At 44.3% G+C, this 24596-nt stretch overlaps 1 protein-coding gene across 1 annotated transcript in view; it reads left to right on the top strand.

Annotated features, from left to right (window-relative positions):
- Positions 1-24028, top strand: part of SLC5A1 (solute carrier family 5 member 1) — a 149147-nt gene extending 125119 nt beyond the window's left edge. Inside the window, exons 12-15 of the mRNA XM_069757633.1 lie at positions 2683-2851; positions 17058-17273; positions 22459-22567; positions 23197-24028. Of these exons, the coding sequence (XP_069613734.1) occupies positions 2683-2851; positions 17058-17273; positions 22459-22567; positions 23197-23405 (703 nt within the window). The 3' untranslated portion in view covers positions 23406-24028. The remainder of the gene's footprint in view (positions 1-2682; positions 2852-17057; positions 17274-22458; positions 22568-23196) is intronic.
- The last annotated feature ends 568 nt before the right edge of the window (positions 24029-24596 follow it).

Genomic DNA, 24596 nt, shown 5'->3' with positions numbered 1-24596 from the left:
ACTTATACTCCTCTGCAAGCATTACTCTGACATACTCCAATGTAAGCTCATAATTTGGACGCGCATCTAGTGCACTTACAAGTGTGTCATAGCTTTCTGGTATATAAATAAACACCTTGAGCACTACTGTGGGCGGTGCTAAGGTAGCTACCCAAACCGTATAATGGTAAAAATTAAACCTTGTACTCAACTTAGAAATAGTGATGATTTATTGTAGTACGCTTTACAAACGTTTCGGTCACGTTTGACCTTCATCGGTGATTATAATAGTAAGACCGTGATAAAAAATGAATAAACAACCAAGTATAACAACAAAAGTATAGACATTGGCCATACCAGTGTATAAGCATAATATGCAGTTCGCATCACAGCACATACACAGGTCATCAGTGACCAGTTTTTCCAGAGAGGTAGATCTTAGAGGAAGAAAATGTGTAGATATATGTGACGTACCGTACTATATTCAATGGTATATTTGAGGATATCCGTAGGGATAGTTCCTGGTTGGTCTGTATCTGATTAATGTTTCACTGTTAGTATAGGTCATTGATACATGCACCATAGGTGTGCTGGAAGGGACACTTACTTTTGGTAGATTTAGGGATTGTGAAGTGGATCTGTAACGCAAGGTAAAGATATGGCCATAAGTGCAGGGAGGTTACAATTCATATGAACAAGTCATATTCCATGCGTATAGCATAAAGCCAGATTAAACCACGTCTATTAATTATCTTTTGCTTATGATGTTGGAGCATATGAGTCTCAGATGCGGTGTCCACCGCTTGTCTGGAGCTGGAGCAGCGGTTGGACAGATGCACCGCATGGATCAATGGTTGTATCCCCCATCCGAAACCGGAAGTGATCTAATATGATAATATAGCACAGAAGGATTCTCACATCCGCAGCGTATTGCTATTTATACCTCCCTGCCTGCCAAAGGAACTCCCTGCACACTTAGAATACTTATTACTCTCTTTCCAGTATTTAATCAACAATATATATGACTGCTTGAAAACAATTTTTTTTGTGTTTGTGGAACACATGGCCATCCCACTTCCGGTATGTCACTTCCGGTTTCGGATGGGGGTTACAACCATTGGTCCATGCGGCGCGTCTCTCCAACCCCTTCCCTGTTTAAGCAGCACACACTGCTCTATCTCCAGACAAGCGGTGGACACCGCGTCTGAGACTCACATGCTCCAACATCACAAGCAAAAGGTAATTAATAGACGTGGTTTATCTGGCTTTACAGATTCCTTCCTGTAGATAGTCAGATATGGTCGAGTTCAAGTACGAGTAGAACTAGTGCTGCTATATTGGATGAACTACAGGAAAAGGACACTAAGGGAATAGTGAGATCTTGAAGTCATCGACGAGACAGTGTGGCCTTCCAGGAAAAGGAGTTATTGGATAGGACAACCTGTCACAAGATACCTGTCTGATACCTTCGGCAAAACGCCGAAGGTATCAGACCTAAAAAGGACTTCGTTTGTGGAGCTAGTGTGGGTTTCGAGCAGTAGAACCAGCTTGCCAGTAGCGGAAGAATAATGATGCGGAATAGCTGAGCAAGCAGAGAGACTTACTTAAATTTAAGAGGGGACTGGATACATTTCTGGAAAAGTATAATGTTACAGGGTATATACACTAGATTCCTTGATAGGGCGTTGATCCAGGGAACTAGTCTGATTGCCGTATGTGGAGTCGGGAAGGAATTTTTTTCCCCAAGGTGGAGCTTACTCTTTGCCACATGGTTTTTTTTTGCCTTCCTCTGGATCAACATGTTAGGGCATGTTAGGTTAGGCTATGGGTTGAACTAGATGGACTTAAAGTCTTCCTTCAACCTTAATAACTATGTAACTATGTAACTTGCTGAATAAGGCTGTGGCGACAACCTTGGCTGTAACAAAGTAGTGCGAAATAGTGTGCTTCACTGGCCCTTCAGTAGACTACAGTGGAAGGATACTGTGTGCATGAAAATGTTTTATACTGCAAAGGAAACTTCCATAAGACTTTGTACCGTCCAGAAAAGACTATGTTTTGGAACAGGTGTCTCCTTTATTGAACTACGGAACCTATGGTCCTGGCCAGCCAACAAGACCAGCTTGCACAGGTATATGACCCTCACAGCACTAGGACCTCCACTTTCACATTAGATTGTTGGCCCATCCCACCAATATCTGTGAGTTCAATCAGCTCTAGTCTAATGTGTATGGGGCGTTTTAGGATGATTTGCATAACAAATAAGTTAGTTAGATAGAATGTTGTTTGCAACCAGTCTGCCTGCAATAATTCAAATTTTAGCTTAAAATATAATTGTTATTTATCTGTGGGACCATAATTGTCAAGAAGGCTTGGGAGGGCTTAAATGGGAAGGCCTTTTTAAAATTAGTTCTGAGTATTGCAAAATCTAAAAATACAATACTAGAAAAATCTGTAATATCTGCTGGGTATTGTTAATAGTGAAAGATGAATGCGATACAAGTATTTATGAAAAATTTAGTAAATTACTGTAGACTGTGAGCCCTCGCGGGCAGGGTCCTCTCTCCTTCTGTACTTGTGTGTGCCTTGTATAGCTCATGTTTATTGTACTTGTCTATGTATGCCCCTTTTTCCCATGTAAAGCGTCATGGAATAAATGGCGCTATAAAATGAATACTAATAATAATAATCTCCTCATTGCAGGGTCTTTATCGTGTTCCTGATTGGAGTCAGCATAGCCTGGGTTCCTATTCTACAGTCTGCTCAAAGTGGGCAATTGTTTGACTATATGCAGTCCATCACAAGTTACTTAGGACCGCCCATTGCCTCGGTCTTCTTTCTGGCTATCTTTGTGAAAAGAGTTAATGAGCCGGTCAGTAAAAGCTATCCATCAGTTTTCTGACTATACTAGTCCATTTACCGTCTTGAAATGCACCTGATTTATCCTAGAGGTCCATGCTGTTTGATACATTTCTTGCATTTCTACTTTCTAGTCTAAGTTTACACCATCAATTAGCTGGTTTACTTTGTGCCAGAAATTTGCAACAAAGTTTAGGCGCATTTCTGCTACATTTCCAGTAAGCCATGGCCCCTTTTAGTGAATTCTTTCCACCCTTGTCGTGCAAAGCGCAGAAAGTGTGTAAAACACATAATCAATATTGCATAAGTCATGACAGGTAATTTTTAATTTTGGCACATTTATCTTCAAAAATCTTCTGTAATGGGTATGATTTACTGAACTAAATGCACTAGATTTTATAGTGCAATTTGCTCTAGGGACATTCATTGTCTTGTACAACATTTATTAAGTGTTTTGATCACTTTGTGGGCTGCACTTGGTAAGAAGTTAGGCCTTAAGGTACCGTTACACTAAACGACTTACCAACGATCACAACCAGCGATACGACCTGGCCGTGATCGTTGGTAAGTCGTTGTGTGGTCGCTGGGGAGCTGTCACACAGACAGCTCTCTCTCTCCAGCGACCAACGATCAGGGGAATGACTTCGGCATCATTGAAACTGTCTTCAACGATGCCGAAGTTCCCGGGTAACCAGGGTAAATATCGGGTTACTAAGCGCAGGGCCACGCTTAGTAACCCGATATTTACCCTGGTTACCATTGTAAAAGTGAAAAAAAAAAACAGTACATACTCACATTCCGATATCTGTCACGTCCCCCGCCGTCAGCTTCTCGCACTGACTGTCAGCGCCGGCCGTAAAGCAAAGCACAGCGGTGACGTCACCGCTGTGCTCTGCTTTACGGCCGGCGCTGACACAGTCAGTGCGGGAAGCTGATGGCGGGGGACGTGACAGATATCAGAATGTGAGTATGTACTGTTTTTTTTTTTTTTAACGTTTACAATCGTAACCAGGGTAAATATCAGGTTACTAAGCGCGGCCCTGCGCTTAGTAACCCGATATTTACCCTGGTTACCAGTGAACACATCGCTGGATCGGCGTCACACACGCCGATCCAGCGATGACAGCGGGAGATCAGCGACCAAAAAAAGGTCCTGATCATTCCCCAGTGACCAACGATCTCCCAGCAGGGGCCTGATCGTTGGTCGCTGTCACACATAACGAGATCGTTAGCGGGATCGTTGCTACGTCACAAAAATTGTTATGTGTGAAGGTACAATTAGAGGAGAGAGATGCTACAACATATGACAATGATTGGCACATAGTAAGATAACTAATAGATGGTGTCAAATTAGACAAAAGTATCTCAAAATATTTAGAATTGAGTCCTCAGTGGTTCATACCTCTATCTACTGGCTAACACGGTACCAAGATATATATCTTTCCTGTATAAAAATATCTAAAGATGCACCAAACTTATTACCCATCATGAAACAAAGTGATACATTTGGGGCATTTTCAGACTTAGTTGAAGTTAACATTTTCTATTGCACAGTATTAGTACATCTGGCCTATTGTGTTTTTTTAAGCACTAATTTAATTGTTAAGCTTGTGAACATTTTTGCATCCTTATGGTTGTTTCGAGCCATTTAAAAGTTAAAGACATTAATTACCTATAGCTTTCAAACGAAGCAGAGTAGAATTATACAGATTATACATTACAGCAAGTGATTAAAGGGAATCTGTCAGCAGGTTTTGTTTTGTAATCTGACAGCAGCATAAGGTAGAGACATAGACCCTGATTCCGTCAATTTATCACTTAGTTTAGTGGGTGCAGCAGTTATGATAGAGTCACAGTTTTCCCTGCTGCACATCTAGCAGAGCTCAGTTGTTGAGCTTTCTGTGTACATTGTATAGTTACAGAGAGCTGATAATCAGTGCTGGGAGAGTGGCTGGACTAGGTGACAGGAGGACAGTTGTCCTGTAGTGATAATCTATTGCTGATAAAACACTGATTGTATTGAAACGGCAAAATACAGCCCAGTAAAAGACACATCACAGATTTGAGGGGGGAGGGGTGGGTCAAAAACTTTCACAGCTACCAAAAATACAGGCAGAATTTTTAAAAAGACATCACATCAGAGATGGCTCTTTTTAGTATAGAATCATGAATCCAGCATTGCCAGATTTTGCAACAGGAATAACCACAGTCAGCCTCAGGCTATGTTCGCACATTGCATTTTTGTTTCTACAGGCAAAACCTGCTCTCTTGTCAGTAAAGAAGCTGCTTTCAAAAAGCGGGTTTTCCTGAGTTTTTGCTGCATTTTCTGCTGCGTATTTGCTGCGTTTTTGTCAGGGTACATTTGTCTCTTGTGCATGGTGATAAAGTTTAAGTGCATACACAAACATTTTTCAACTTCCTCAGGATTTTGCACAAAAAAGCAGCAAAACTTGATACCTGCGTTTTTGCTGCTTTTTTGCACTTACCCATTGCTTTCTACGGGTGAAAAAATGCTGAAAAAATGCTGCAAAAATGCAATGTGTGAACACAGCCTTACATTCCCCATTCCTTTATATTGAGGTCATGCAGATGAATGGCCATCTGTGTATTACATTGGCATCTGAAATACTGTACACCAGTTCTGCTCTGCTCTTAGATTAATGGGGCATATGGACAGGGATTGTCTTCATGAGCAGAACCATAGTGAGACTTTTTCATCTGAAGCAAACGTTTAGTTTGTTGCTCCAGTCCTGTATCTTGGACTAAGGCCGAATTCAGACGTCCATTTATTTCCGTTACCTGGAGAAACCGGTACCGGAGATAACCGTGTCTGTGTGTGTAATACTTGCAGCACACATGTGGCAACCGTGTGCCGCATCAGTATCACACGGACAGCCGCCGCGGAAGAAGCGCTACAGTAAGTGCTGTTCCCCGGCGGCAGGTGCTGAAGATGGCTCTCAGAGCGAGCAGAGAAGAATGATGAGAGTTACAGTAGGTACGGAAAGTATACATACCCCTTTAAATTTTTCACTCTTTGTTTCATTGCAGCCATTTGGTAAATTCAAAAAAAGTTCATTTTTTTCTCATTAATGTACACTGTCCACCCCATCTTGACTGAAAAAAACAAATGTAGAAATTTTTGCAAATTTATAAAAAAAACAAACTGAAATATCACATGGTCATAAGTATTCAGACCCTTTGCTCAGACACTCATATTTAAGTCACATGATGTCCATTTCCTTGTGATCCTCCTTGAGATGGTTCTTCTTCTTCTTTGGAGTCCAGCTGTGTTTAATTAAACTGATCGGACTTGATTTGGAAAGGCACACACCTGTCTATATAAGACCTTACAGCTCACAGTGCATGTCAGACCAAATGAGAATCATGAGGTCAAAGGAACTGGCCAAGGAGCTCAGAGACAGAATTGTGGCAAGGCACAGATCTGGCCAAGGTTACAACAGAATTTCTGCAGTACTGCAGTACTGAAGGTTCCTAACAGCACAGTGGCCTCCATAATAATTTCTGTTTGTTTTCATTCAAGATGGGGTGCAGAGTGTACATTAATGAGAAAAAAAAAAAAACTTTGCTTCATTGCAGCCATTTGGTAAATTAAAAAAAGAGTGAAAAATGTAACAGGGTCTGAATACTTTCTGTACCCACTGTATATTAACCCCTTAGTGACAGAGCCAATTTGGTACTTAATGACCAGGCCAATTTTTGCAATTCTGACCACTGTCACTTTATGAGGTTATAACTCTGGAACGCTTCAACGGATCCCACTGATTCTGATATTGTTTTTTCGTGACATATTGTACTTCATGTTAGTGGTAACATTTCTTCGATATTACTTGCGATTATTTATGAAAAAAACGGAAACATGGCAAAAAATTTTAAAATTTAGCAATTTTCAAACTTTGTATTTTTATGCCCTTAAATCAGAGAGATATGTCATGAAAAATAGTTAATAAATAACATTTCCCACATGTCTACTTTACATCAGCACAATTTTGGAAACAAAATTTTTTTTTGTTAGGGAGTTATAAGGGTTAAAAGTTGACCAGCAATTTCTCATTTTTACAACACCATTTTTTTTTAGGGACCACATCACATTTGAAGTCATTTTGAGGGGTCTATATGATAGAAAATAATGAAGTGTGACACCATTCTAAAAACTACACCCCTCAAGGTTCTCAAAACCACATTCAAGAAGTTTATTAACCCTTTACGTGCTTCACAGGAACTCAGAGGCGTAGCTAGAGCTTTTGCCGCCCGGGGCTGTTCCCGAGTTTGGCGCTCCCCCCCCCCCCCCCGGCTCAATACACACAAAGGTTACCAAAAACGGTTTTCCTGTTTTGTAGAACTTAAACTGGGCCTAATGGTGTCACCCCCACATGCCACACCTGTGACTTAATACCACCACACCATGACCAGGCCACATAGTGACCGAATAATACTACATACAAGGGACAAATACCACAACACCATTTCCAGACCACATATTACCACCACATAGTGACTGAATACTACAATACTGATCAGTAATAAAAAAAAACCCACAATACTATCACCATAAGTGCCAGTATTCACAGGAGATCTGTACTTAGTATGCAGTGTCTGTGTAGAGGTAATACAGAGATCACTGGTGACATTATACACAGGACCTCTATATAGTATACAGTGTATAGTGTCAGTGTATAGGTAACACTGACTCACCAGTGACGTCTCTAGGTGAAGTCCTTCATCTTTCAGCCAGCACAGACCGCCATCATTCCTTCCAGCCAGGACTCATTTCTGCAGGAAATAACACAGTTATCTCGAGCTCCGCTTGCAGAACACATTACTTAATTTTTCACAACTTCTACATTACATCACATGAAGAAAAAAAGGTGATATAGTGTCACTCTGCACAGTAACAGGACCGCCCCCCCATTTAAAACAGTATACTCAAAAAATAAAATAAATACATCACTGCAGTAATAATATCCCTTAATTAGCCCCTATGGTAATAATATTCCCCACCCTGGCCCCGTTTCTCATTCCTGGCTCCAGCCATATGTTCTCGCATCCTGCCCTCATGAGTATCCATTCTACCCCATATGATCTCCACATCCTGCCCCACCAGCCTCCATCGTATCCGTCCTGCCCCATGATCCAATCCTGCCCCGTGTCTCCAATCATGCCCCGTATCTACATTCTGCCCATGCCTCAAGTCCTGCCCCCAGTGTGTCCAGCATATTACCCCCATGTTGTCCAGCAATCTGCCCCAGTGTGTCCAGCATATTACCCCCATGTTGTCCAGCAATCTGCCCCAGTGTGTCCAGCATATTACCCCCAGTGTGTCCAGCAATCTGCCCCAGTATGTCCAGCACTGCCCCCAGTGTGTCCAGCAATCTGCCCCAGTGTCCAGCCTTTCCCCAGTGTGTCCAGCAGTCTGCCCCAGTGTGTCCAGCATATTACCCCCAGTGTCCAGCATTGCCCCAGTGTGTCCAGCATATTACCCCCAGTGTGTCCAGCAATCTGCCCCAGTGTCCAGCATTGCCCCAGTGTGTCCAGAAGTCTGCCCCAGGGTCTCCAGCATTGCCTCAATGTGTCCAGAAATCTGCCCCAGGGTCTCCAGTATTGCCCCAGTGTGTCCAGCAATCTGCCCCATGGTCTCCTGTATTGCCCCAGTGTGTCCAGCATTCTGCCCCATGGTCTCCAGTATTGCCCCGGTGTATCCAGCAATCTGCCCCATGGTCTCCTGTATTGCCCCAGTGTGTCCAGCATTCTGCCCCATGGTCTCCAGTATTGCCCCGGTGTGTCCAGCAATCTGCCCCATGGTCTCCAGTATTGCCCCAGTATGTCCAGAAGTCTGCCCAGGGTCTCCAGCATTGCCTCAATGTGTCCTGAAATCTGCCCCATGGTCTCCAGTATTCAGTGTGTCCAGCAATCTGCCCCATAGTCTCCTGTATTGCCCCAGTGTGTCCAGCATTCTGCCCCATGGTCTCCAGTATTTCCCCAGTGTGTCCAGCATTCTGCCCCATGGTCTCCAGTATTGCCCCAGTGTGTCCAGCAATCTGCCCCATGGTCTCCTGTATTGCCCCAGTGTGTCCAGCATTCTGCCACATTGTCTCCTGTATTGCCCCAGTGTGTCCAGCAATCTGCCCCATGGTCTCCAGTATTTCCCCAGTGTGTCCAGCATTCTGCCCCATGGTCTCCAGTATTTCCCCAGTGTGTCCAGCATTCTGCCCCATGGTCTCCAGTATTGCCCCAGTGTGTCCAGCAATCTGCCCCATGGTCTCCTGTATTGCCCCAGTGTGTCCAGCATTCTGCCACATTGTCTCCTGTATTGCCCCAGTGTGTCCAGCAATCTGCCCCATGGTCTCCTGTATTGCCCCAGTGTGTCCAGCATTCTGCCACATGGTCTCCTGTATTGCCCCAGGGTGTCCAGCATTCTGCCCCATGGTCTCCAGTATTGCCCCAGTGTCCAGCAATCTGCCCCATGGTCTCCTGTATTGCCCCAGTGTGTCCAGCATTCTGCCACATGGTCTCCTGTATTGCCCCAGTGTGTCCAGCAATCTGCCCCATGGTCTCCAGTATTGCCCCAGTGTGTCCAGCATTCTGCCCCATAGTCTCCTGTATTGCCCCAGTGTGTCCAGCAATCTGCCCCATGGTCTCATGTATTGCCCCAGTGTGTCCAGCAATCTGCCCCATGGTCTCATGTATTGCCCCAGTGTGTCCAGCAATCTGCCCCATGGTCTCCTGTATTGCCCCAGTGTGTCCAGCAATCTGCCCCATAGTCTCCTGTACTGCCCCAGTGTGTCCAGCATTCTGCCCCATAGTCTCCTGTATTGCCCCAGTGTGTCCAGCAATCTGCCCCATGGTCTCCAGTACTGCCCCAGTGTGTCCAGCAATCTGCCCCATGGTCTCCAGTATTGCCCCAGTGTGTCCAGCATTGCCCCAGCCCCAGACAGTCAGACATAAAGAAAAAAAAAAAAAAGTAAAATCCTCACCTCTCCCGTTCCTAGCGCAGGTCCGGTGCAGTCAGCGTCTCTCCGGCTCTGCGACACTCAGGACAGAGAGGCAGAGCGGCGCGCACAGTAGTGACGTCATCGCGCCCTCTGCTCTGAGACGTCGCAGAGTCAGAGGACGCTGCAGCTGCCGGCGCCGCAGGAACCAGGAGAGGTGAGTATAGAGCGGGGGGCGGGGTCCGGTGGTGGGGGGAGCTGGCCCTGGTCGTGGCGGCGGACGGCGCCGCCCGAAGATTTAAAGGGGCGTCTTTTTTTTTTTTTTTCTTCTGCAGCGCCGGCCGCCCCCTGCATTGTGCCGCCCGGGGCGGACCGCCCCCCCGCACCCCCCTTCCTACGCCACTGCAGGAACTGAAACAATGTGGAAGGAAAAAATGAACATTTAACTTTTTTTTGCAAACATCTTAATTCAGAACCATTTTTTTTATTTTCACAAGTGTAAAAACAGAAATGTAACCATAAATTTTGTTATGCAATTTCTCCTGAATACGCCAATACCCCATATGTGGGGGTAAACCACTGTTAGGGCACACCGCAGAACTTAGAAGTGAAGGAGCGCCGTTTGACTTTTTCAATGCAGAATTGGCTGGAATTGAGATCGGACGCCATGTCACGTTTAGAGAGCCCCTGATGTGCCTAAACAGTGGAAACTCCCCACAAGTGACACCATTTTGGAAACTAGACCCCTTATGGAACTTATCTAGATGTGTGGTGAGCACTTTGAACCCCCAAGTGCTTCACAGAAGTTTATAACGTAGAGCCGTGAAAATAAAAAATCGCTTTTGTTTACACAAAAATGATCTTTTCGCCCACAAATTCTTATTTTCACAAGGTAACAGGAGAAATTAGACCAGAAAAGTTGTTGTGCGATTTCTCCTGAATACGTCGATACCCCATATGTGAGGGTAAACCACTGTTTGGGCGCACCGCAGAGCTTGGAAGTGAAGGAGCGCCGTTTTACTTTTTCAATGTAGAATTGGCTGGAATTGAGATTGGACGCCATGTCGCGTTTGGAGAGCCCCTGATGTGCCTAAACAGTGGAAACCCCCACAAGTGACACCATTTTGGAAACTAGACCCCTTAAGGAACTTATCTAGATGTGTGGCGAGCACTTTGAACCCCCATGTGCTTCACAGAAGTTTATAACGTAGAGCCGTGAAAAAAAAAATTTGCATTTTTTCTACAAAAATGATCTTTTTGCCCACAAATTTTTATTTTCACAAGGGTAACAGGAGAAATTAGACCACTAAAGTTGTTGTGCAATTTCTCCTGAGTACGTCGATACCCAATATGTGGGGGTAAACCACTGCTTGGGCGCACCGCAGAGCTTGGAAGAGAAGGAGTGCCGTTTTACTTTTTCAATGTAGAATTGGCTGGAATTGAGATCGGACGCCATGTCGCGTTTGGAGAGCCCCTGATGTGCCTAAACAGTAGAAATCCCCCACAAGTGACCCCATTTTGGAAACTAGACCCCCCATGGAACTTATCTAGATGTGTGGTGAGAACCTTGAATGCCCAAGTGCTTCACAGAAGTTTATAATGCAGAGCCGTGAAAATAAAAAAAATTTTTTTCCACAAAAAAGATTTTTTAGCCCCCAAGTTTTTATTTTCACAAGGGTAACAAGAGAAATTGGACCCCAAAAGTTGTTGTCCAATTTGTCCTGAGTATGCTGGTACCCCATATGTGGGGGTAAACCACTGTTTGGGCGCACGGCAGAGCTCAGAAGGGAGGTAGCACCATTTGACTTTTTGAGCGCAAAATTGGCTGTCGTGTTTGGAGACCCCCTGATGTACCTAAACAGTGGAAACCCCCCAATTCTAGCTCCAACCCTAACCCCAACACACCCCTAACCCTAATCCCAACCTGATCCATAATCCTAATCACTAACCCTAACCATAATCACAACCCTTACCCCAAAACAACCCTAATGTCAACCCTAACCATAACCCTAATCAAAACCCTAAATCCAACACACCCCTAATCCTAATCTCAACCCTAACCTCAAGCCTAACCCTAATCCCAATACACCCCTAATCACAACCCTAACCTTAACCCTAATCCCAAACCTAACCCTAATCCCAAGCGTAACCCTAATGCCAACCCTAACCCTAATACCAACCCTAATCCAAACCCTAACCCTAATCCCAACTCTAACCCTAACCTTAGCCCCAACCCTAGCCCTAACTTTAGCCCCAAACCTAACCCTAGCCCTAAGGCTACTTTCACACTTGCGTCGTTTGGCATTCCGTCGCAATCCGTCGTTTTGGACAAGAAACGGATCCTGCAAATGTGCCCGCAGGATGCGTTTTTTGCCCATAGACTTGTATTGCCGACGGATCGTGACGGATGGCCACATGTCGCGTCCGTCGTGCACTGGATCAGTTGTGTTTTGGCGGAGCGTCGGCACAAAAAAAGTTCAATGAAACTTTTTTTGTACGTCGCATCCGCCATTTCTGACCGCGCATGCATGGCCGTAACTCCGCCCCCTCCTCCCCAGGACATAGATTGGGCAGCGGATGCGTTGAAAAACTAAAGTTGCGACGGCCCCGTACCGACGTAAGTGTGAAAGAAGCCTAACCCTAAATTTAGCCCCAACCCTAACCCTAAATTTAGCCCCAACCCTAACCCTAAATTTAGCCCCAACCCTAGCCCTAACCCTAGCCCTAACCCTACCCCTAACCCTAGCCCTACTCCTAGCCCTACCCCTAACCCTAACCCTAACCCTACCCCTACCCCTAACCCTACCCCTAACCCTACCCCTAACCCTACCCCTAACCCTAACCCTACCCCTAACCCTAACCCTAATTTTAGCCCCAACTGCTGTTCTCCTGCCGGCCGGCAGATGGAGACAGATGGCAGGCGCACTGGGCATGCGTCCGCCATGTTCTTCTGCCGGCGGCCAGGAGGAGCAGCAAGAGGATCCAGGGACCTAGGTGAGTATGCTAGGGTCCCCGATTCCCCCTATTTCTCTCTCCTCTGATGTGCGATCACATCAGAGGACAGAGAATTACACTTTACTTTTTTTTTTTTTTTTTTTGCGGTCACCGGTAAACAGTTAATTACCGGCGATCGCAAAACAGGGGTCGGTAATACCGACCCCGATCATGCTCTTTGGGGTCTCGGCTACCCCCGGCAGCCGAGACCCCAAAGATTCTCCCGGGAGACACGAGGAGCATCGGGGGAGCTAGGTGAGTATTGGGGGACCACCTGGGACCCCTTTTCTCTGTCCTCCGATGTGCGATCACATCGGAGGACAGAGAAATTAAAAAGAGATCGCTTTTTTTTTTTTTTTTTGCGATCGCCGGTAAACGGTTAATTACCGGCGATCGCAAATGCGGGGTGGGTTAAAAAAACCCCGAATCATGTTCTCTGGGGTCTCGGCTACCCTCGGCAGCCGAGACCCCGGAGAAAATCGGCCTCTGGGGGCCGCTATGGACTTTTTCCACAGCGCCGTTAATTAACGGCGCTGTGGTTTAAGTACCCTTAGCGGCCGCCGTTAAAAGGCGTATCGGCGGTCGCTAAGGGGTTAAAGTCCGAACGATGACAGCAGGTGGGGGCAGGGGCGTAGCTAGAGCTTTTGCCGCCCTGGGCTGTTCCCGAGTTTGGCTCAATACACACAAGGGTTACCAAAAATAGTCAGGACAACACGCTTGATCGGGACTGCAAAAAAAAGCAAGTTCTGCTTACCTGACCGCGCTCCTGGTCTCTCCACGCAGCTGAAGCGTGCACTCGCCGGCGACTGACAATGACGTCAGCATTGCCCCAGTGTCTCCAGCAATCATCAGCCCCAGTGTGTCCTCCAGCATTGCCCCCAGTGTGTCCAGCAATCTGCCCCAGTGTTTCCAGCATTGCCCCAGTGTCTACAGCATTGCCCCAGTGTGTCCAGCATTGCCCCAGTGTGTCCTCCAGCATTGCCCCCAGTGTGTCCAGCAATCTGCCCCAGTGTCTCCAGCATTGCCCCAGTGTCTCCAGCATTGCTCCAGTGTGTCCACCGTTAGCTTATCAAAAAAACAAAAAAACAAACAAACAGAGTCTCCTCACCTGACCAGCGCTCCATGCGGCGAGCTCCCTCCAGCAGCGCACACTCGCCGGCGACTGACAATGACGTCAGAAGCCGGCGACGTGTGCGCTGCAGCCGGCTTCAGCTGCCAGCCTCCAAATGGCTGGCGGCTGTTGTTAACTATTGACATGCGGGCGCGGGCCCGCACGTCAATAACGTTAAACAGCTGCAGCGCCGGCCGTGGTTTTAGAGGGCCCCGGGTGAAAGAGTCTCAGTGGGCCCCCCCTTTAGCACATAGCACGATTCATGATACAGCAGAGAAATATAGCATAGCCACATAGCATATAACACAGCCCACGTAGCATATAACACAGCCCACGTAGCATATAGCACAGCCACGTAGTGTATAACACAGCCCACGCAGTATATAACACAGCCAACATAGCGTATAGCACAGCCACGTAGTATATAACACAGCCACGTAGTATATTGCACAGCCCACATAGCATATAACACCGCCACGTAGTATATTGGCCAGCCACATAGTATATTGGCCAGCCACATAGTATATTGGCCAGCCACATAGTATATTGCCCAGCCACATAGTATATTGCCCAGTGACGGAGTATATGGCCCAGCAATGTTGTATATTGCCCAGCCACGTAGTATATTGCCCAGCCACGTAGTATATTGCCCAGGCACATAGTATATTGCTGAGCTACGTAGTATATTGCCCAGCCACGCAGTATATTGCCCAGTCACGTAGTATATTGCCCAGCAACATAGTATATTGCCCAGCCACGTAGTATATTGCCCAGCCACGTAGTATATTGCCCAGTCACGTATATTGCCCAGCCACGTAGTATATTGCCCAGCCACGTAGTATATTGCCCAGCCACGTAGTATATTGCCCAGTGACGGAGTATACAGCACAGAGTCACGTAGTATACAGACTTAAAATAAAAAATAAACATATACTCACCCTCCGATGAAGTTCTGGCCCTGTACCGCACGAGGCAGCTTCCGGTCCCAGGGCTGGTATGAGTTCAGGACCTGTGATGACGTTGCGGTCACATGACCGTGACGTCATGGCAGGTCCTTCTCACATACCATCCTTGGCACCGGAAGCTGCCGCTTGCATGGAGCGGTCACCGGAGCGTTGCGAGGAGCGGGAAAGGCGACGGAGGGTGAGTATAGCAGGTTTTTTGTTTTTTTATTATTTTTAACATGACATGACATATTTTTACTATTGATGCGGCATAGGCAGCATCAATAGTAAATAGTTGGGGACACACAGGGTTAATAGCAGCGGTAACGGAGTGCGTTACACCGCGGCCCGTTACCGCTGCTATTAACCCTGTGTGAGTGGTGACTGGAGGGGATTATGGAGCGGGCACTGATTGTGGGGAGGAAGGAGCGGGCGCCGGGCACTGACTGCAGCAGAGGCCGCGACCAATGAATATCCGTGACAGAAAGAAAGACAGAAGGACAGACAGAAAGACGGAAGTGTGACCCTTAGACAATTATATAGTGTATATATATATATAGTGTATGTATATATATATAAACTTCTCACCTGTGTCTTGCTTCTTTGTTGTGTTTTCTGTCTCTCTTCTTACATCTTTTCTCTCTCCCGCTCTGATTTTTATATTTCCTTAATCCTTTCTGCCTTCTTCTCCCTGCTTGTCTGTGGCTCCACCCCCGACATTTAGCCCCGCCCCTCCATGGCTCTTCACAGTGTGAGAGCTGTGACTCTGCTGGAGGGGAGGGATCGGATGCTTCTGCTGCTGACTGCAGGTGTGGGGGTGAGTCACAGCGTGTGTGACTGTGTGCCCCTGCTAGTCTGCTACAATGCAGCCAGCAACTCTCTGCACGGCTTCTCGCACTGCCAGCGCTCTGCTCCAGTCCTCACTATGCAGAGAAGAAGGAGCAGAGAATGAGTGCGCGCAGCCGCGCTGATACCCGCCCCCGCATTGTGCCGCCCGGGGCAGCCCACCCCCCGCACCCCCCTTCCTACACCACTGGGTGGGGGGCTTTTGGGACTCTTACTCCCATCATCTGATACTTGCTGCCGCTAATAACAGCGACAGCAGGAGCGGATGATTGGGGTATTCCTCAGCTGCCGCCTGCAATATAGCGAAATAAATTAATGAAAAACCCGGCGTGGGCTCCCCCTATTTTCTTGAACCAACCAGGCAAACTCACAGCTGGGAGCTTCAACCCTCAGCTGTCAGCTCCTGCAAGGTTGGTTATCAAGAATAGAAGGGTCCCCACGCTGTTTTTTTAATTATTTAAATAAATAATTTAAAAAAAAACGTCATGGGGTCCCCCCCGTTTTTGACAATCAGCCTTGCTAAAGCTCACAGCTGGGGGCTGGTATTCTCAGGCTGGTAAGGGGCCATTGATATAGGCCCCCCTCAGCCTAAAAACAGCAGCCCGCAGCTGCCCAAAAAAGGTGCATTAATGAGGAAAAAAATGAACTTTTTTGAATTTACCAAATGGCTGCAATGAAATAAAAAGTAAAAAATTTAAAGGGGTCTGAATACTTTCGGTACCCACTGTAACTCTCATCACTCGCGCTGACCGCCGGCAGAGCAGGGGAGAATGATGAAAGCCGTTTTCAGCACCTGCCGCCAGTGAACAGCGCTTACTGTAGCGCTTCTTCCCAGGTGCCAATGCGTGTCACACGGAAGACATCAATGTGTTTTCCAAGTGCATGTGTGAAGTCCGTGCTGACGGTAAAAAACGGACATGTCTACATGTGGGGCACACGGTCCATGGAAACACAATGACATGTGCACAGACCCATTCATTTGAATAGGTCTATGTGTGTACATGTCTCCAGTATGTGTGAAAACTGTCACCACATGTACCGGAGACACGGACTTGTGAAAGAGGCCTAAGGCAGTATTTTGTATTTTCCTTCCCACCCAACACTCAGTAACCTGGGCACATGTGCCAGTTCCCCACCCCACCTACACAACTGACACAAGACAACCCGTTTAACCTGTCTGAACCTAGTGGCAATAAGATGCATGTTCAGCGTTCATGATCATGTCGGGTGGAGTCAGGGAATAGAATCCGTTATCTTGTATGAATGGGTAGAAAAATACAAACCCATTTTCTTCATGATTACAGTGTGTGAAATTGTGACACATGTCAAATAACACAAGTATTTCTTCTGAATAACTTATTTTCTATTTCTATTCAGGGAGCTTTCTGGGGATTAATAATTGGACTATTTATTGGTTTGTCACGGATGATCACAGAATTTGCTTATGGCACTGGAAGTTGTGTGAAGCCCAGCAATTGCCCAGCTATCATTTGCAAGGTGCACTATCTATATTTTGCATTGATCCTGTTTGCATCAACCAGCATTATCGTATTGGCAGTGTCCTTCATGACTAAGCCCATTGCTGACAAACACGTGAGTAAAACGTATCTAATATATTGGTCATTCATATTCATTAATAGTATACCATTCAATGGCATCAATAGACAAAAACAATTTTTAACTTCACAGTTAAAACCTATGTAAAAATATCTCAATTGTTTTTACCAAATAATTGCATTGCTCTTAAATAACAAAATTAAATAATCGTTCTAATCTCTGTGTTGGGATATTCCCCAGTCTTTCCACTGGAAAGTTAGTGCTTCCATTCCTCTCTTAATTAATTGCTCTCTAGTACTGAATAAGGTTACCATCTTAATGGATTCGAAATCATAAAATGGAAACAAGTGCAGATTTAATAAATACATTTGTTGAATATCTTTGTAAAGTTTAGAAAATATGGTGTACAATGGTGAAGTTATAAAGGATGGCCCCATCCCTATGAACCTTCTCTTCCCCTACCCTCCATCATCTGTTTTCGTTGGTTGGCCTGATGCTACTTCATTGTTGCAGCGTGACGCACGCATGTTACCAAGCTGGGCCCACTAATCAGAAGAGGAGCAAGAGATGCCATTAGGTAGAAGGCTTTGATTGCCATAGATTACTGACATGACTGCTACGTATCGATTAGCTTATTTTTATTACAATGGCAGATGCAGTCCTTTTATACTCAAGAAATTATTTGAAATGCCAAACTATTGAGTCTGTTCTCAAGTAGCGTGAAGTACAATAAAAAATGATATTGTGGTACCATATTAGCCAAGAAAATTGATGTACGGTAAATACTTTTATCGCCAAAAAAGACAAAGATATTCTAGTAGGATCAACTTTCCTAAGCCGTCTATATGGGACTCTAGGTGATAGGAAGCTGATTAAAATGATACCTTGATATCTGCCTTACGATATCTTATTTCTGAGAAATCCACATTTTTCTTACTGTATATGCAAGTGTGCTGTTAAAATTTGTAATATACCGTACCAGAGAAATCTGATTCCTTCGCTACTTATCAGCAATTTCTGCTTGCTTTCCACCCCTGTGCTCTCCTCTCCATAGACTTCAATGGGCAACTGTAACCTCATCCCTCAGTGAACTGGCAGCCTGTCTTCCCTTGAGGAACATATATTTCAGCTGTATTTCTGAGTGAGAAATCAGTTCAGGTTATAGGGGAATGGTATGAAGTAGGTCATATCTCATAAGTGGAGAAAAAAAGAATATTTCTCTGATAAGATAAATTACAAAGCTTTACATTTGCTGGTACAATTGACAGTCACTATTTACCCATTCACAACATTTGATTTAAGTTTATGCCATGGTCCGGAAGGGGTGTAAATCTACAACATGGCGATTATATGGGCACAGGAGGGCACGGAACTTATAGCCAAGCTTTGGCTGTCACAGCCAGGAGCAGTGCACGTACGCCCCAGGTCATATAACCCTCTAAATGCCGCAATTGATAGTAATTGCAGCATTTAGAAGGCTGAGAGAGGGCTTACTCTACCATTTGATCGGCACCCCCACAACATCATCTTGAGGGTTCAATCGGTGCCGTGACAACTTGAGGTCATCATGACATCCTCCGGGTCTACCAGCTACGGAGATCATTCCTGGAGGCTTTTGTCAGTGCAGCACTGGCGGGTATAATGCATTGCAATGCTAATGCAGGGCTGTCTCCAGGAATTTCAAGTCCCCATACTGCCAAAATTTTCGAGACTCTGCCCAAGCTCCATACCAGCTCTAAACTCTGTAAGGTCTCTAATAATTTTTTTATGCTTTCTGTCTTTCAGCGTTAGTTGGTACTTATTAATTGCTGATTTGAGATTGTCCTAATTGGTTGCGAAGTCAGGTGCCGTTTTATGTTTCAAAACACCGTCAGTTTGTTCTTTGAGTTTTACTGATGATTGCTCAAAGGTCACCTTTTCTTCCTCTAGGAGGATGCGCATGAACCTTAGGGATGAGGCTGTGGACTCATTTTCCCACTTTTCTAGTTGACTTGTAGATCTATCTACTTCTTAATGCTGGGACAATATTGATTCTCAGCCCTCTAGGGACAATCACTTGTTTAATGTAGTTGTCTAATAACTGTACCTCCCACCACGACTTAATATTCTCTTTATAGGCAGCCAGAAGTTCTGAGCGGGTCCTCAAATTAGGACTTCTGGATGTGTTAGTGTCTACTTCAGCTTCAGAAAACACTTCCCTGACTTCAACTAGACATTTATTTGTATTAGGTGGTCCTGATAGGATCCCTGCCATAACAATCAAGTACGAAAACCAGTTAATATTTAATGGGTATATATTTAGAAAAGAACACCAAAAGAGAAAACAAAAAACCTTTATAAAATTTAACTTTTAATTATTTCAATTAAGAGTAATTATTCAAAATTCATTGGAATTCATCTAAGCCTACATGTATCTGATTGATGGCTAGAACCCTTACAAGTCAACTAATAGCGGTGTCGCCACATCGAATCTTAGGGTACCGTCACACAGTGCCATTTCGATCGCTACGACGGTACGATTCGTGACGTTCCAGCGATATCGTTACGATATCGCTATGTCTGACATGCAGCAGCGATCAGGGATCCTGCTGAGAATCGTACGTCATAGCAGATCGTTTGGAACTTTCTTTCGTCGCTGGATCTCCCGCTGTTATCGCTAGATCGGTGTGTGTGACACCGATCTAGCGATGCGTTCGCTTGTAACCAGGGTAAACATCGGGTTACTAAGCGCAGGACCGTGCTTAGTAACCCGATGTTTACCCTGGTTACCAGCGTAAATGTAAAAAAAAAACAAACAGCACATACTTACATTCCGGTGTCCGTCAGGTCCCTTGCCGTCTGCTTCCCGCACTCACTGACTGCCGGCCGTAAAGTGAAAGCAGAACACAGCGGTGACGTCACCGCTGTGCTGTGCTTTCACTTTACGGCCGGCAGTCAGTGAGTGCGGGAAGCAGACGGCAAGGGACAGACACCGGAATGTAAGTATGTGCTGTTTGTTTTTTTTTACGCTGGTAACCAGGGTAAACATCGGGTTACTAAGCGCGGTCCTGCCTAGACCCTGGTTACCCGGGGACCTCGGCATCGTTGGTCGCTGAAGAGCTGTCTGTGTGACAGCTCTCCAGCGACCACACTACGATTTACCTACGATCACGGCCAGGTCGTATCGCTGGTCGTGATCGTAGGTAAATCGTATAGTGTGACGGTACCCTTAGAGTGCCATCCTCCGCTGTTAGGTAGGATTACAGATAAAAGTGGCATATCAGGGTCAGCGTAGGATTGATATACCAAATCTCACTGAATTACCTGCTTTACAATTGTTGTTTGACCATCCCCACTATTTAAGGGCTTGGGAGGTGTTTCTTTTTCTTAGTTTTTATTTTCCAAGGAATTTTGAATAATTACTCTTAATTGAAATGATTAAAAGTAAATTTTTACAGGTTTTTTTGTTTTATCTACTGATGTAAACTAGTCATGTGGTAAATGCAGCTAATGAATATTCCTTCACTTTAAGCATTGGGACCACGTGGTTTCCCCAGCGCCGGATTCCTGCAGCGGCTACCTTTTGCTGCCTCCTGCGAGTGTGATCCCTCTCGCCGCTGCCCCCTACCCACATGTTACATTTGGACCATAAGACGCATCCCACACTTTCCTCCCAAATAAGTGCATCTTATGGTCCAAAAAATACTGTAATTAATTTGCATTTTATTGCATGAAATACGTTTTTGATACAATAGGAAAACAAAAGTTAATATTTGGTGCAGAAACCTTTGTTTGCAATTATAGAGGTCAGACTTTTCCTGTAGTTCTTGACCAAGTGTGCACATACTGCCGCAGGGATTTTGGCCCACTACTCCATACAGATCTTCTCCAGATCTTTCAGGTTTCTGGGCACCAACAAAGTATGATGTTTGCCCCACCATGCTTCACAGTTGGAACAGTGTTCTTGGGGGTTGTACTCGTCCTTCTTCCCTCAAACACAGCGAGTGGTGTTGATACCAAAAAGTTTGAACTTTTTGGCAACAATGCCAAACGATATGTTTGACGTAAAGGCAACACAGCTCATCACCCTGAACACACCATCGCCACTGTCAAACAAGGTGGTGGCAGCTTCATGGTTTGGGCCTGCTTTTCTTCAGCAGGGACAGGGAAGATGGTTAAAATTGATGGGAAGATGGATGGAGCCAAATACAGGACCATTCTTGAAGAAAACCTGTTGGAGTCTGCAAAAGACCTGAGACTGGGACGGAGATTTGTCTTCCAACAAGACAATGATCCCAAACATAAAGCAAAATCTACAATGGAATGGTTCACAAATAAATGTATCCAGGTGTTAGAATGGCCAAGTCAATGTTCAGACCTCAATCCAATCGAGAATCTGTGGAAAGCGCTGAAAACTGCTGTTCACAAACGATCTCCATCAAACCTCACTGAGCTCGAGCTGTTTGCCAAGGAAGAATGGGCAAGAATTTCAGTCTCTCGATGTACAAAACTGATAGAGACAAACCCCAAGTGACTTGCAGCTGTAATCGCAGCAAAAGGTGGCGCAACACAGTATTAATTTAAAGGGGCCGAATAATATTGCACGCCCCACTTTTCAGTTTTTGAATTTCCACAAAAATTTAAAATAACCAATCAATGTCGTTCACCTTCACAATTGTGTTCCACTTGTTGGTGATTCTTCACCAAAAATTTACATTTGGTATCTTTGTTTGAAGCATGATATGTGGGAAAATGTTGAAAAGTTCCAGGGTGCCGAATACTTTCGCAAGGCTCTGTATATATTTATATTTATACCCTATTTTGCCAGCTGTAAGACGAACCGGAATATAAGACACACCCCAAATTTTGGGAGGAAAATGTATTTATTTTTTTAAATAAAATGTTGGTCTGTCTGATAGTTTGAGTTTACGGTAGCTTATCAGGGAGGGGAGGAGGTGGCGATGAAATGAGGCATGGTCGCTCCTGCAGGAAGCTGGTGGCTGTGGAAGGAGATGGGCGATGAGGAATCCGCTCAATGCCAAAATTTTCGAAAATCCAAGGGCCCACAGCCTCGAACCACCAGGACACCTCATCCTCCTAGCCTTGGCCCTTGAGAAAAAAGTGCATCCTATAATGCAATACCTTTTTACAGGCAATTTAAATTCTAATCTAATGTTAACTATATTGGTTGAGCGCACATATGTGCTTGATATGAATAAATAGACAATGTTTTTATTGGCAGCTTTACCGTTTATGCTGGGTTTTAAGAAACAGTAAAGAAGAGAGGGAAGACCTGGATGCAAGTGACTGGGTTAATGAAGAGGCTCAAGATTATAATGATTATGAAGAAGGTTAGACATATAGGACTACATTATATTGAAAAATAATGTATTTCCTTCTATATACTGTATGTTCATATTTAGCTGTATTTTATTTGGATTTTTCAACTTTTTTTTTAATTTTTTTAAAGATTAAACTTGCTGAATATTTCCATAAATGTCCCTAATATTCATATCAATGGGATTTCTTCTACCATCACTTGGTTTCTATTCCACCAAGTTTCCATTGTTTTTATCAGTATTCCCACTATGACTCTGTTCACATCTGAATGTCAGAGGTATGGATTAGGAAGCGCTTACCCATGATACCTCCAATGTGAGACTGAAATCTATTCCAATGCATACGGAGGGTTTTGTCAATGACAAGTTGTCCATTGTAAGAAAAAAACATCAACATTTTGTTACTGTATACCTTAGTATGGTGTAGCCTACTTTGTTATGCCATACCACAAAAAAGTTGGCATGTTGAGCCTGGTTTATGCTAAAAGAACACTCTTATGGTATACTTTAAGTGAATGGAGCACCAATATGAACACAATATTAAACAGTGACACATATAAATCTCTTTAAAAACCATATGGCAATTGTCTACTTTGAACCTTACAATTTCCTATTAACACTCATTTTTATATTTGATGCAGTCAAGAAAAAGAGTTGCTTTCGAAAGGCATACAACTGGTTCTGTGGTTTCGAGGACACGAAGGCTCCAAAACTTAGTGAAGAAGAGAAGAAAGCCCTGGAATCAAAGTTGACAGACACCTCAGAAGTTCCTCTCTGGAAGAACGTAGTCAATATCAATGGCATCATCTTGCTCACTGTGGCTGTTTTCTGCCATGCCTATTTTGCATAGATCCAATGTGATATTAATAGACTTTGATCTGATGTGGAAGTGGATGGAATGAACAAACAGTAAATGGTTGGTTCTGTGACATCTTGTTCATTTCAAAATCACTTGGTCTTGTGGAAAAAAAGAAAATTGGATGTAAACATGATTTCACAGTAGAATTTACCCTGTGGGTAATGTTTACCCATGCAACCTTACAAGCATTATACATCCGATATCAGGGTACTAGGGTAAATGTCCTAGACAGGTAATGAGCTATAAAAAACTGCATTGGCCTGCAATGCATGGGTAATGCAGAATGACAGCAATATTTTGCTCATTGAGCTCTACATATTGCCAGCTGCCAGAAATAACACATACAATTATGCCCCCTACTTTTTGGCTTGAAGATTTCTTGTTTTTTTTAATAAAAAAAAAAAAAAAAATATTTTAAGACAGATATAAACACTTTTGCTTTGTTGCAAACTAATTTCTAAAGAAGGATATAATTATGGTCAAATTATAAATATTAACTCAGAAATTATGCCTTGGAAAGACCTTAAATTATTTAAACTCTTTATGTAAAAAATGTTAATAGATTAAAGTGAGGACTTAAGAAATACAACAATAAATGTCTAAATTTGAAACAATTTTACCAGCCTTTGTGTCCTTCACAATTATCACCAGCATATATGTAACTTGGGTACCTAGTCCACCTATTACTAACTTCCATCTCAACATCTGTAGAATAGAGTTCCATCACCTGTAGGATAAAACTCTACAGATAACCACCTTCTTACTTTTAGAGATCAAAAGGACTCTTCCTTCAGAAATGAGTATGTTTAAAAACTGTAATACTGAACGGGAACCCCTTGCACCGCTTCGGTGACTGGACGTGAGCAGCTGCAGTGAGAATATACAGTAACTTCATTTTCTCCCTATAGCCGCTGTTCCAGTGAGACATAATTAAAATGCTATCAACCTGTAAATTTGAAGGTGATTAGTGTTTTTGTAGTTGACAGGTACCTGTAAAAACTAGGTGTGACAAAAATACTTTTTTTCAGAGGGAAGTTTCCCTTTGATATCTAAGAGTAGGTGGTTATTATCTGTTGGGCTTTTCTGCTCTTCCGGTTACACTGCCAAACATGATTATAACGCTATTTACCTGCAGATTACCATTATATCTGCAAGTACATAATGTTTTTGTTAGTTCGATGT

The sequence above is a fragment of the Ranitomeya imitator genome, chromosome 1 (genome assembly GCF_032444005.1).
Source record: "Ranitomeya imitator isolate aRanImi1 chromosome 1, aRanImi1.pri, whole genome shotgun sequence".
Lineage (NCBI taxonomy): Eukaryota > Metazoa > Chordata > Amphibia > Anura > Dendrobatidae > Ranitomeya > Ranitomeya imitator.
This window is presented reverse-complemented; position numbering and strand designations above follow the sequence as displayed.